Source organism: Ipomoea triloba, chromosome 8, assembly GCF_003576645.1.
Source record: "Ipomoea triloba cultivar NCNSP0323 chromosome 8, ASM357664v1".
Classification (NCBI taxonomy): Eukaryota; Viridiplantae; Streptophyta; class Magnoliopsida; order Solanales; family Convolvulaceae; genus Ipomoea; species Ipomoea triloba.
The window spans coordinates 17584276-17598230 of record NC_044923.1 but is presented as its reverse complement, the minus strand read 5'-3'; the positions used below and the strand labels follow the sequence as shown (position 1 = coordinate 17598230).

Below are 13955 nucleotides of genomic sequence, written 5' to 3'. Positions count from 1 at the left end.
GTGGGGGGGGGGGGGGGGGGGGGGGGGGGGGGGTTTCTAGTGTGTGTAATATTGTAAAGGTGCCATTAGAAATGATCAAATCAGTGCAAAACAAGCATATAAGATCATTCTTCTTCCATCAATATAACTCTATCAAAGCTCTCCATCCCAAAGCTCTGCAATGCTCTTGTAAGGTCCATACTCTGAAGTGTAATCCATGCCAAGACACCCTCTGGCCTGTGAGATTTCACCGATCTTGTTAGCGTCTTCTTCGCTCAACTCCCAGTCAAATATCTCGAGATTCTGCTTCATCCTCTCCTGGTTATAGCTCTTAACTATAATGCCAATGCCTTGTTCATAGCCCCATCTTAAAGCAACCTGCATTTTCCATTTAGATGAAGCTTCTTCTTCCTACATGGTGTCTAAACAAATCAATATTTATAAAATTAAACTAAAGTGTTAATCTCAATCCATGCCCGCTATTTGCATTATATTAACGACTCTCCCCAGAGGCAGGGTGGAGGAGGTAAATTGTAGTATATGCCTCCACTGTCTACTAGTTTCCCTGTATCCTTTCCCTATCAGTGAAACAAAGCTATTAACTTTCTTTAGATTGGTTAACTAGATTAATTGTGCCCCGTACCCCCGAGTGTTATTTGCACTATATTTATCATTTTAGCTGTGTAACTTTGACTCTGTCGTCATCCTTGTCTAGCATGTCTTTATTATTATAATTTTTTATGACAAGGGAAATCCCACAACCCTTTCGAGTGTGTACCCTAGCCGGCAAAGAACCACAAGGAAGTAAACTAGCCTAGTTTACCCGTAGCTGACCAGCTCAAACCAAGGGGACAAGGATTCAAACTCGTAACCAAGTGGATCTGTTGTCATCTTGATTGGAGTTACCCCTTAGGATGTCTTTATTGAGGTCTACCAAAGTGAAAAACCATAATAAACTGCCTAATGAGAGTAAAGGGAAAGGAGATTTACCTGAGCAACAGATTTCCCTTTGGCCTTAGCTATTTCCTTTAGCACACCAGACTCCATAACTCTGTTGGTGCCATAAAAAGTTCCTACAGAACCCAGAGGACCATAGGCAACTACAAGAATCCCATGATCCTTACAGAAATCTCTCAGCTTCTTTTGCTGCCAACATGGATTCACTTCCACCTTTCAAATGTAAACAGGCTTTTATTACTCAATTATCTTCCAGAAACGAAGACGTTTATTATTCATATATGTTATGCTCGATATGCTTGTATAATTGAAGGGTGCAGGAGGACTAACTTGGTTGACAGCTGGGGTGATTTTTGCAGTAGATAAGATAGTTTGAAGCTTCTTGCAGGAAAAATTGCTGACTCCAATAGCCTTAGTGAAGCCTTGATTTTGAGTCTCTTCCATGGCTTCCCACACACCCTTGAAATCCATGGCTTCAAAGTCTTCTTTCTTTATTGGGTATTCTGCAATCCCTTTTGAGCTCACTGGCCAGTGTATCAGGTAAAGATCAAGATAGCCCACACCAAGATTTCTGCACACCAACATTGTTGACCCACAAAAAGGTTAATCCAAGCTGTATATTGTGTTGGCGGGAGGCCCCTGAAGAGCTAAGTCCAACACTAGGTAATTAGGGTCACTTAGGGGATTGTTGGGCGAAGACTTGAATGACCAAGTCTAACACCAGGTGACTAGGAAATTGTTGGGCGGGGCAAATTTTTATGTGGACAATGAAAAATACATTTTTAATATACTAAAAGTACATTATTGTGCACTGAATGTACATTATATTGTACTTTATGAATAAAACGTAAATTTTTAATAAACCAAAATTACATTAATTATGTATTATTTGATAGTACACAAAATAATGTACTTTTAATACTCAAATAATGTATTTTATGTACACAACTAATGTACATTTTGTTTATGCTTCAGAGAGCTGTGTAACCGTGGTCCATAGAATAATGATTGGTTGGGCTGATGCCAGAAGGCCAATTCCAACTAAAAAATGACTGATAACCACTTGATCCTAACTAGTATCATAGTGCAAGAGTAAAAATTTGGGCGGGGTCTAATGGGTCAAGTCAGCATTGTCTCTGAAAAATGTTGCTATATAAAGAAGTAAGGTTGCACAAGTTGTGCATAGTGATAAACGATTGATCCTAACACATTGGACAAAAACAAGTGTGGATTAAACAATTTAGACAAGAAAACTATGCTCACTGGAGAGTTTTGTTGATGGCAGGAAGGACGGTTTGGGGATGGGCATCACTGCACCAGAGCTTGGAGGTGATGAAAAGCTCTTCTCTGGACTGAATCACTCCCTTTTCAATGGCTTCTTTTATGGCTTCACCCAGAGGCCGCTCTGAATTGTAGAGAGCCGCCGTGTCAAAATGCCGGTACCCGACCACTATTGCCTGGAGAACTGCTTTCTTCACCACCTCCGGTCCGACCGGGGGGTCGGCCGCCGTGCCAAACCCCACTACGGGCATTCTCCGGCCGCCTTGGCCGGAGCTCAGGTGGATTTCCGGGATGCTGCTGCCCATTTTTGATAGAGATTGTTGGGATGTGACACTACTCTTGGGATGTGTTGTTATTTATGTATGACAAATTGGCTTTTGTCTTCCGCTAGTTCGGCTGCTATTTTGGAAAACGCTGATCTTATTGCTCATATTTTAGGGGGAGTGGTTTAAGTTGTTGAGCACGTCATATATATAAATATAAATGTGCAATTTAACTATTCGTTTAGACTTTTAATTGAAATGGAGTATATAATTAGAGTCATGTGTCGAATCTCTGCGTTACTCGATAAAAGAAAGACTATGTCACTATGGTCCACATGTTGCTTAGAGCTTATTAAAATAATTGGTCCAGTGTTGCTTAGAACCCATCAAAAGTAAAGTAATGGGTCCACATGTGTGAAAATAGTTTAAACTTTTAGTTGAGATGAAGTACATGCTTCAGTTCAAGTTATCTAATGAATGTGAATTGTATTAGTTGGTTCAAATTAATGATACTCCATATTATTTTGATAATTTTATATTTGCTCAAAGTTAATGGAATAAAAATGGTAAAATAAGCTATTGAACTTTACACGATAAAGCAATTAGACTCTGAACATTTAAACGTTGTAATTAACCCATTAAACTCATTAGAATCAATCAAATAAATCAAATTTATCGTTGGTTACAGGTAAATTTACACCATTGACCATTATATTCCAATTCCTCTGCCTATGACCAGATTAATTGCTATCTCCGGAGAGGCGACCAGAAATTGTCATCGCTATTTCCGGATAGGCGACCAGATCAAGTCCAAGCCAGCTATTATTTGTATGTTAATTTATTAAAATTAAAAATTTAAAATATTAATTTAAAAATATCAAAAAATTAAAAAATTTAGTTGAGTTTGTGTAATAAATCAAAAAAATTAATGTGAACCGATAAACCCAACAACTTTGACATGACTACATGAAAACCTAACATACATGCGGCATTCTCCCTTCAGGAGGAGCTAGAAGTGGGACGAAGAAACAGCAATTAAACCCCCTAACACTGAGCTCGAATTCAGCAATGGCGCACTTACCGATCCTTCAATTCGAAGAGAAAATCATGGAGACGGTTGAGAAAAATCCGGTTGTGGTGGTTATTGGGGAGACCGGGTCAGGAAAGAGCACTCAGCTATCGCAGATGCTTCACAAAAGGGGATACACCAAAACCGGAATGGTCGCCGTTACTCAGCCTCGACGAGTCGCCGCTGTTACCGTCTCCAGGTAATAATCTCTCTTGGAAACCGGCTAGTTAACTCATTATTATTATTATTGTAATTGTAATGTAATTATTTTGGTTTATCAGCTAAACTTTTGAAGGGAAACAGCTGCTTCGATTCAAGTTCTTAGTTTCTAGCTTTGTGTAACTAGCAATGGGACTTAAATTGTTGTTTTCCTTAATCTGTACTCAAATGATTAGGGAATTTAATTTCAACTGGACCGTTTGGATTTTCTTGTTTCTCAGTCAGAAACATACGTGCTTTCGTTTGTAACCATCTATATAGTGGTGATAGCAAGCAAAAAAGGCTATTGAGGAAGATAATTAGTTTGGATAGCCAGGTAGTGGGTTAAAAATTGACTTGGGTTGAAGATAGTGATTTTATGTGCTGCTTTGACTGGATATATTTTATGCAACTATTTGGAATCAAAGTAGAGTTAGTTGTCTTTTGTGAATATGTGATTATCATTGCATATATTTTATGTGTTTTGGTATGCATTTGCTGGTTTGTGCCTTGCATCTTATTTTGTTTTAGAATTATCAAGTCTAAAAACTGATCTGGCTTGACAAAATCTCTGGGCGATTGTGATGGAAAAACGGAGTTTCATTTTGAAGTAATTCTAGAAATAGTTGCATATGATGTCTCTGGCTCTCTGCACCTAAATGCCTATATGTTTCTTTGACACTACAAAGAAAAAGAAAACAAATACTCCGTATCAATTAACATCTGTAACTAAGGTAGTATCTAAAATTTTGCTTTCATGGTAATACCGTCTATATAAAGAAAAAAGTCAGAAGTCTTTTTTTTTTTTTTTTTTTTTTTTTTTTTTTTTTTTTTTNATGTTGCTTAGAGCTTATTAAAATAATTGGTCCAGTGTTGCTTAGAACCCATCAAAAGTAAAGTAATGGGTCCACATGTGTGAAAATAGTTTAAACTTTTAGTTGAGATGAAGTACATGCTTCAGTTCAAGTTATCTAATGAATGTGAATTGTATTAGTTGGTTCAAATTAATGATACTCCATATTATTTTGATAATTTTATATTTGCTCAAAGTTAATGGAATAAAAATGGTAAAATAAGCTATTGAACTTTACACGATAAAGCAATTAGACTCTGAACATTTAAACGTTGTAATTAACCCATTAAACTCATTAGAATCAATCAAATAAATCAAATTTATCGTTGGTTACAGGTAAATTTACACCATTGACCATTATATTCCAATTCCTCTGCCTATGACCAGATTAATTGCTATCTCCGGAGAGGCGACCAGAAATTGTCATCGCTATTTCCGGATAGGCGACCAGATCAAGTCCAAGCCAGCTATTATTTGTATGTTAATTTATTAAAATTAAAAATTTAAAATATTAATTTAAAAATATCAAAAAATTAAAAAATTTAGTTGAGTTTGTGTAATAAATCAAAAAAATTAATGTGAACCGATAAACCCAACAACTTTGACATGACTACATGAAAACCTAACATACATGCGGCATTCTCCCTTCAGGAGGAGCTAGAAGTGGGACGAAGAAACAGCAATTAAACCCCCTAACACTGAGCTCGAATTCAGCAATGGCGCACTTACCGATCCTTCAATTCGAAGAGAAAATCATGGAGACGGTTGAGAAAAATCCGGTTGTGGTGGTTATTGGGGAGACCGGGTCAGGAAAGAGCACTCAGCTATCGCAGATGCTTCACAAAAGGGGATACACCAAAACCGGAATGGTCGCCGTTACTCAGCCTCGACGAGTCGCCGCTGTTACCGTCTCCAGGTAATAATCTCTCTTGGAAACCGGCTAGTTAACTCATTATTATTATTATTGTAATTGTAATGTAATTATTTTGGTTTATCAGCTAAACTTTTGAAGGGAAACAGCTGCTTCGATTCAAGTTCTTAGTTTCTAGCTTTGTGTAACTAGCAATGGGACTTAAATTGTTGTTTTCCTTAATCTGTACTCAAATGATTAGGGAATTTAATTTCAACTGGACCGTTTGGATTTTCTTGTTTCTCAGTCAGAAACATACGTGCTTTCGTTTGTAACCATCTATATAGTGGTGATAGCAAGCAAAAAAGGCTATTGAGGAAGATAATTAGTTTGGATAGCCAGGTAGTGGGTTAAAAATTGACTTGGGTTGAAGATAGTGATTTTATGTGCTGCTTTGACTGGATATATTTTATGCAACTATTTGGAATCAAAGTAGAGTTAGTTGTCTTTTGTGAATATGTGATTATCATTGCATATATTTTATGTGTTTTGGTATGCATTTGCTGGTTTGTGCCTTGCATCTTATTTTGTTTTAGAATTATCAAGTCTAAAAACTGATCTGGCTTGACAAAATCTCTGGGCGATTGTGATGGAAAAACGGAGTTTCATTTTGAAGTAATTCTAGAAATAGTTGCATATGATGTCTCTGGCTCTCTGCACCTAAATGCCTATATGTTTCTTTGACACTACAAAGAAAAAGAAAACAAATACTCCGTATCAATTAACATCTGTAACTAAGGTAGTATCTAAAATTTTGCTTTCATGGTAATACCGTCTATATAAAGAAAAAAGTCAGAAGTCTTTTTTTTTTTTTTTTTTTTTTTTTTTTTTTTCTTTAAAGGATTGCTGCAGTTTGTATTGTTGTCTACAATATCTTGTAGATTTTCTGACATTGTGATATGCATCTAGATTCTAGAGACATTGACAGAGCTTGTCTTCATTGTTTCACATTTCATATATTTATCTTGAGTTACTTGATTTACATAATTCATTTCATGTGCAGACGGGTTGCAGAAGAGCTTGGTGTTCAGCTTGGCGAGGAAGTTGGCTATGCCATTCGATTTGAAGATAGGACCTCTGAGAAGACCAATATCAAGTAAAGTAATTAATTTGTTTTTCCTGTTGTAATGCTATTCACCTTACTTTATTAGTACTAATTTGATGGCTTTTGAAGATTACAGATACCTTACAGATGGGGTTCTTTTACGTGAAAGCCTATCAAATCCAGAGCTAAATCAGTATTCAGTCATTATTCTGGATGAAGCTCATGAAAGAAGTTTGAACACGTAAACCTTTTCTGATAACTCTTAATTTTGTAATCACAAGTTCTGAGTTTTTTGAAGATGTCTCTTTGATGCTCTCATTGTCATTACTCATTAGTCATATGTTATATGTTCAGGGCATTTTTTTTAATAAATAAATAATCTTTATTTACCTATATTTATAATCTTTGTCAATTTTATGAATTTCCTATACACAGGGATATACTGCTAGGCTTGATGAAAAGATTGATTAAATTGCGCAGCTCTAACTTGAAAGTATTGATTACATCGGCTACTCTGGATGGTGAGAAAGTATCCAGATTCTTCTTTGACTGTCCAGTGCTCAATGTACCAGGAAAACTATTTCCCGTTGAAATACGACACAGCTCTGAGAAACCCAAAAATTATGTTGAGGCTTGTCTTAAGACAGCTATCGGTATGAAAAGAACTTCAATGTCTCTTAATATTTTGTACATAAAGCTCATGTAATTGTTACTCTATTGTGTTAATAGCTATGAGATTGGGTGTACTATTTGAACACTGTTATCAATCTGTCATAAAATATAGTAAAAGAAAGATAAATTTCATTTCTGCTCTATGATAACCAATTTGATGATATTGTGATGTTTCCTCTAACAAGATCTTATGGGTAGTAGATATACATGTACAGGAACCAGAAGGTGATGTCTTAATATTTATGACTGGACAGGTGAGCATGTGCCATGTCCTCTTTCAAGTCTTGCCTTGTGTGTTCTTTGATGTTTCACTCCATTTTATCTTAAACTTAAAACTATGGTTGGTGATTCTTTTGCCATTAATATGATTGGATTTTCTGTAGGATGACATTGAGAAGTTGGTATTGAAGTTGGAGGAAAAAATTCAAGGTCTTGAAGAAGGCTCTTGTATGGATGCTATAGTGCTTCCCCTACATGGATCATTACCACCTGAAATGCAGGCAAGTCTGTCTTCTATATACTGTTTCCCCTTGTTTTTCCCCCAAAGGATAGAAGCTCAGCATATACTTAGTCTAGCTTTTTAGAGTAACTGGTTTATGTCTTGCTTAGGCTTGAATTTTCATCTGCAATTTAGGTGCATTTTGGATCTCCTTTTCCATCTTTCTGTAGTAGCAATTGGATTTGCTATGCTATTGGATTATTGTTTTATGACATCACCTCCTTCTGAAGATATTTGTAGTATTTTGGAAACTAATTATTTAATCCTCTTTTTGTTTATGTTTTTTGTTTTTGTTTTGTTTTGTTTTGTTTTGCTTTGTTTTTTTTCCTTGTCAACAAGTAAATTTTTACTGAAAGCACCAAGAGGCTGCTGTTATTTGTTCCTCTTCTACCACTAATATTGTCTTTCTAGTAACTTATTAATGTCCATTAGTGGTTTTACTGAATTCATCTTTTCCTTACTTCAGTAACTTTGCCCTCATGATTTCTGTTATTTGTATGTATGTATAATATCATTGTCTTGCATTTACTCATGTATCTGAGTCAAAGTGTTACTTGTTAAGTTGTTGAGGAAAGGAAAACAATTAAGACAAGTAGCTCTCTCTCTTGCACACAGGCAAATACATACATACATATTATATATGTGTGTGCATATATATCAATGCTACCTAATTTATAAACCTTCATTTTATTAATCTTTCTTTTCTGCCAATTCATTTTTGGTTGATTCTATAGGTTAGTGTTTTCAACCGTCCGCCTCCAAGCTGTCGGCGATTTATTGTTGCTACAAATATTGCTGAAACTTCTTTGACTGTTGATGGTGTTGTGTAAGACAGCTTGATCTTGAATATCGTTCTTCAATTGTTCATTTTTTGACTTGATAATATGGTTTTGCAATTCATATAGATACAAATCTGTAGCAATTTAGTAAACTTATGTTATGCACCCACAAGAAAATAAAAAACTCTTGGGCACATATTATTTTGTTTTCAATTGTGCCGAAAACATAGATAATAGATTCATAACTTTAGATTGTGCAGGATTTATTGAGTTGGTTGATGATGCATTTGTTTAAGGTAAAAACTAAAAACATAATACATTTGCCACCAGAAAGTTCATATTCGTGAATGCATGCATTTGCTACTATAGTAGTTATATGGAGCTAAGTCCCTCCATCTCTTAAAGTATCTATGTATGCTCTATTTAGGTGAAAGAGCCATTAAACCTTACTGCCTTACTCTTCACTCTTTTCACCGGAGTATTTGTGTATTAAATTTTCTTATTTTTTTGAGTCATATTAACAGATGAGTTGTGTGATCTGCTAATATGTAGCCTTGCTCTTGCATTTCTAATGGGCAGTTACCTTTATGCACAGTTATGTTGTTGATTCTGGGTATGTGAAGCAACGACAGTACAACCCATCAAGTGGCATGTATTCTCTAGATGTTGTTCAAATTAGCAAGTAAGTCTTATATACTACTTCTGAAGGCATGTACTCTATGCTTTATATATATATATATATATATATGAACATATCATTGGATAAAAAAAAGGGGAAAGTTGTTCAAATTAGAGCAGCTATTTTCTTTATATTCTGTATTTCATTTTAATATAGCTTCAAATGTGTTGAGTTTATGCCTGTGGGGATCTGGTGCTGCATGATTTATGGGGTTGGTCCCAGAGCTCAGGAATCCACGTTGTGTAGGGTCTGGAGTAGGGAAGAAAGGTCTATGCAGTCTCTTTTAAGAGCTTCCTGTTGTAACCCATGATGTAATGGGTTAGTGCAACTTGATTAGGCTTGCCTAAAATTTTGAAGTGTTTGTGAAAATATGAATCCATCAATAATTAAATGTGTGTCATTTGATTTTTGCTATGACCTTTATCCCTTTGTAGAGGAAAATATTGATTTCTAAAAATGTGTTCTTTGCTTTGCATTTCAATTAGTTTTTACTGTTTGACTCACTATAGCTACTGTTACAATAAATTTTCATTTTTTTGCTGTAATGCCCACAGGGTGCAAGCCAACCAGCGTGCAGGACGAGCTGGAAGAACACGACCTGGAAAGTGCTACCGCTTATATCCTTCTATGATTTACCACGATGATTTTTTGGATGCTACAGTCCCTGAAATACAGAGGTCTTCCCTTGCGGGAGCTGTTTTGTATTTGAAGTCATTAGATCTCCCTGATATGGATATTCTAAATTTTGATTTCCTTGACCCTCCATCAGGTGAGGGTTGTATCTTCTTTGAATATCTTGAGTCTTAACTTTCTTGTATTTTGATTTAGGTCAGAACTTTGTGATCAAATAATTTATTGTTGCACATCCCATTGTTTTCCTACAGTTGAGTCTTTAGAAGATGCCCTGAGGCAGTTATATCTGATTGATGCTATTGATGAAAATGGTTCTATTACTTCCCTTGGACGAACCATGGCTGGTAAAGTCCATCTCTGAATTGTATGTTTTTTGTTAGTCTGATATGGGAAAGAGATTCTGCTGGAATGTAACATGGAAAATCATTGCTAAAGTTGGTACTTTATTGGGGTCACTAGCACTGTTGTTGTTTAGACTTTGGAGATATAACTAGAAATTAAAAGTACTCCGTATGTATTTGAATCTGATCATCTTTCATTCTTTGTGCAGAGCTTCCGCTAGAACCTTCTCTTTCCAGGACCTTAATAGAGGCTAATGATTTGGGTTGCTTATCTCAAGCATTGACAGTTGTTGCTATGCTATCTGCTGAAACAACTTTGCTTCCTGGTGCTAGGTAGATAAGATTTTAAAGCATTTTTAGATTACCAGTGATTAATGCATGAAACCCGCCCACCCCCCAAAAAAGAAAAGAGGATAGTAATATGCCTGGATTCTATGAATGCAGTTGTGGAGTTTCAACCAATTTTTTACCCAAGCTTATATTACTACAACCTTGTCATGCTAGTGGGAGTTATCTGATGATGTTTTTTACAACTGGATATATGAGAATGATGAGATGTTGGGTTCCTGGATGGCTGGATGGGGATTTTTTTTTTGGGGTGTAGCCCAGGGTTTCCACTGTCGGACACAGTGACTAATCCTCTCGCCATACCCAAGGCCAAGGATTTGGTTAAGGGTGAATGAGTCCCTTCCACCAAACCACACCTTCCAGGTTTCCTGGATGGGGATTGACAGAATGTTAAATTGACTAAAACATGTCCAATAAGTTTGGAGACTAGCGCACCATCTCCTCTCTTTGGTTGTCTTTGTCAAATTAAATTTTTGGTGTGTGGTGGTTAGGATCTCCCTCATCTTTCCTTTGACTGTATGGTAGATATCTGTTGTCTTTTCATTTTGTAAGTGTCTTGGGTTCTTGGCCTACAGGAACAACACTGAGAAGAAGAAGAGGAAACACACTCCTTCAAACCTTCCTGATGGATCTGGCTGGGGTGATCATATCCAACTACTTCAGATATATGAGCTTTGGGATCAAACAGATTATAGCATAGACTGGTGTAAAGAAAACAACTTGCAGGTATTATGCTATTTCCCTCCATTTCTATCTGTATCTGGAGTTTCGTTATAACCCTTTAAATAGCTTTGGTTTTGTGGGACTTGCTAATGATAGGTACGAGGAATGATGTTTGTGCAAAACGTAAGGGGACAGTTAACTCAAATAATGCAGAAAATGGCCAAAGGTAATGCTTTTGTGCAACCAAGTTTCTACCCTTTTTTCTTAATGTTATAGTCCACATCCACTTTTGAAGTTTTGCAAATTTTCCTATGATTCTATAGTTCTCAATTGAGTTATGCCTTAATTCTAATCCAATCATTGTCTCCTTTCTACCTTGATAACTCTTATTTCCAAATTGACTTCATGTGGGTTTTCTGTGCAAAGTGAATGCCTAATCCATTTGGTGCTTCCATTTTCTCTGTCCTATGCAATTTATCAGTGAGGACCATGATTGGAGCAGTGCTTTTTTATTTATTTATATTTATTTTAATTTTGAATTTGATCCACATTCAAGAACAGGATGAGTGGGGAGTAAGACATAATTACTTGTCTTTGAACACCATCAAACCAGGATATTTCCAGTGTATATTAAAAAAAGAAGTATGTAAATAATGATAAATATGGTTGGGATTCTTATTATGTGACCTCTATTGTCTTTAATGATAGAGTCTTTGGATGTCCAAACAAGCAGAAGACACAAAAAAAGCCAACAAGACTACAAAATTTTGCGGAAAGCTTTGTGTACAGGCTACGCTAATCAGCTTGCAGAGCGGATGATTCGTCATAATGGTTATCGAACTCTTGGTTTCAAGTCTCAGCTGGTTCAGGTTGCTGTTTTTTAGTTCTATGCTTGAATCTATTTATGACACCATATCTGGATTTTAGATTTTTAGTTGTACTTGGTAATTTCCATTTGAAATTCAATACCATAGATGCTTGCTTAATAGCAATCTTTCACCTAGTATTTCTCCAAGTAATTAGCCAGTATACATAAATGATGATTTATATGCGAACTAATCCTCCTGTATCTTTTTCGTCTTGCAGGTCCATCCATCATCAGTACTAAAAGCAGATGAGGATGGAATGCTCCCAAATTATGTGGTATATCACGAGCTAATATCTACTACACGTCCGTTTATGCGTAATGTGTGTGCAGTTGAGATGCAATGGGTTGTGCCTATCTTGGGTAGGCTTGAGAAACTAAATATAAAAAAACTCAGGTGAATAATCAAAATTTATTTCACCATTTTATAAAGGCCTGCAAATTCTTCATATTTTATTTGATAATATATATATTATATTGAAGCTTATGGTTGTTCTTAGCAGTGGTGGATCTGACCAGCCTGAAGAGAGAATCCAAGAAGAAAACTCAAATTTGGAGAAGAAAGTTGCTGCTCATTCTGAGCCTCCTGAAGAGCGTGATAGCAGGATTCAAGCTGCCAGGGCACGTTTTCTAGCTCGCAAAGCTCAGAAATAGTAGGGGTATATTTTGTATTCATACATATATCAGCCAATCCATGCCTGACGATGGACAGTATAACGGTGTTTCTTTGCAAGATTATCCTGGACAAGCTGTTTAGAGCCCCCATCTGGGAAGCCCATGAGAGCCATTGCTGGCCGGAGATGAGAGTTGGTCAAGGTGAGAAGTTGAGGAAGCTGGATTCATGATCAATTATATATATGAGTTATGATGCTTATATTGTGCATGCCTCAACTTAAGGAATCAGCAATGGTGAAACAGTACAATTATAATTTCATGATTCTTCATTCTACCCCATGCATCTAGACATAAAACAGCTTCTCTGAAAGTGCTATCATGTTTGAAATGGAGGACCTGTTTCATTGGTGAATTAAATGGTGGATGGATTCATTGGATTGCTTGCTTTTATGGCAATGTAAGGACGTGTTTGAAAGACCTTTTGTAGTACACTTTTTTTTTTTGGATGGCGAGGGAAACCCCACAATCCTTTCGGGTGTAGGTAAATCCTGCCTTGTGACTATAGTCGATAAAGGACCACAAGGAAGTAAACCAGTCAAGGTTACTCATAGCTATACGGCTTAAATCAAGGGGAAATCAAGGGGCAATTAAAAATTTTTAAGAACTGTTTTTTGGGGTTCCTTTAGTGACATGTTTTGAGAATTTTAAATGAGGGTACTTTTTGTTTTGTAATTTTAGTTTAATTCTTATTGACAATATTTTAAGGTATTTCCTTTTCATAAAGATATCTGATGCATGACGGTGTGGCATGGCATGATGAATGATATGGTAGATTGTATAATTATGTGATCAGGTGAATAATGTGACATCACATAAAATATAATTACAGGAGTATCAAAACAATGACGAGATGAAAAGTATCATTATTTGAAAAATAAAATTTAAGATAACCCATATTTGGAACAAAACTTGAATGGAATATCTGTTTCATTTTATCATATAGGGTTTTCTTGTCATTTTAATCATTCTATTTTGACTATATATAGCCTCTCCTACGCCTATAATGAACATAGACTTTCAAATACTTTCACATCAACTAAATCTTCACTCTTTTCCTTCCAATATGACAACTCAACTCCTACAAACTGTTGTTTATACAAATCAATGAAAAATCATAGCCTAGTGCTAATCAAATCAAGTCAATCAAGCGTGAGTTGTAGCTGATGAGAAGTTCGAATAAGATGCTCTTAATCCTCTGTTTGTAACCTACCTTCCATTGTAGCTCCTGGAGTAGATCCGTGAAAAG

At 36.1% G+C, this 13955-nt stretch overlaps 2 protein-coding genes across 4 annotated transcripts; one reads left to right on the top strand and one right to left on the bottom strand.

The window, feature by feature from the left end:
* Positions 1-25: 25 nt before the first annotated feature.
* Positions 26-2597, bottom strand: LOC116028001 (non-functional NADPH-dependent codeinone reductase 2-like). Its single transcript, XM_031269803.1, has 4 exons — positions 2200-2597; positions 1267-1507; positions 970-1149; positions 26-357 (listed from the first exon to the last, which is right to left on the bottom strand). Exons 1-4 carry the CDS (start codon positions 2520-2522, stop codon positions 133-135), a joined length of 969 nt encoding a protein of 322 aa, XP_031125663.1. The 5' UTR covers positions 2523-2597; the 3' UTR covers positions 26-132.
* A 2609-nt stretch (positions 2598-5206) lies between these two features.
* On the top strand, positions 5207-13434 carry LOC116027436 (probable pre-mRNA-splicing factor ATP-dependent RNA helicase DEAH4). Of its 3 annotated transcripts, none has more exons than XM_031269071.1 (16): positions 5207-5516; positions 6514-6606; positions 6692-6796; positions 6991-7208; positions 7429-7481; positions 7611-7727; positions 8461-8552; positions 9101-9187; positions 9739-9953; positions 10069-10161; positions 10368-10491; positions 11082-11232; positions 11326-11395; positions 11878-12038; positions 12256-12431; positions 12538-13434. In XM_031269071.1, exons 1-16 carry the CDS (start codon positions 5317-5319, stop codon positions 12686-12688), a joined length of 2106 nt encoding a protein of 701 aa, XP_031124931.1. In that variant the 5' UTR covers positions 5207-5316; the 3' UTR covers positions 12689-13434. The 3 variants fall into 3 exon arrangements, 2 of the variants coding, with proteins under 2 accessions (XP_031124931.1, XP_031124930.1); XM_031269070.1 differs by having other exon boundaries at positions 12535-13434; XR_004099973.1 differs by lacking the exon at positions 12538-13434 and having other exon boundaries at positions 11880-12038; positions 12256-12305.
* Positions 13435-13955: the final 521 nt, after the last annotated feature.

Coding starts and splice junctions, on each gene's coding strand:
- LOC116028001 (XM_031269803.1), bottom strand. CDS start 2,522: ATGGGCAGCAGCATCCCGGAAATCCACCTGAGCTCCGGCCAAGGCGGC. Junction 1,150..1,266: donor TCACCCCAGCTGTCAACCAA/GTTAGTCCTCCT, acceptor TACATTTGAAAG/GTGGAAGTGAATCCATGTTG. Junction 358..969: donor AAGGGAAATCTGTTGCTCAG/GTAAATCTCCTT, acceptor TGGAAAATGCAG/GTTGCTTTAAGATGGGGCTA.
- LOC116027436 (XM_031269070.1), top strand. CDS start 5,317: ATGGCGCACTTACCGATCCTTCAATTCGAAGAGAAAATCATGGAGACG. Junction 9,188..9,738: donor GATGTTGTTCAAATTAGCAA/GTAAGTCTTATA, acceptor TAATGCCCACAG/GGTGCAAGCCAACCAGCGTG. Junction 12,039..12,255: donor TCAAGTCTCAGCTGGTTCAG/GTTGCTGTTTTT, acceptor TTCGTCTTGCAG/GTCCATCCATCATCAGTACT.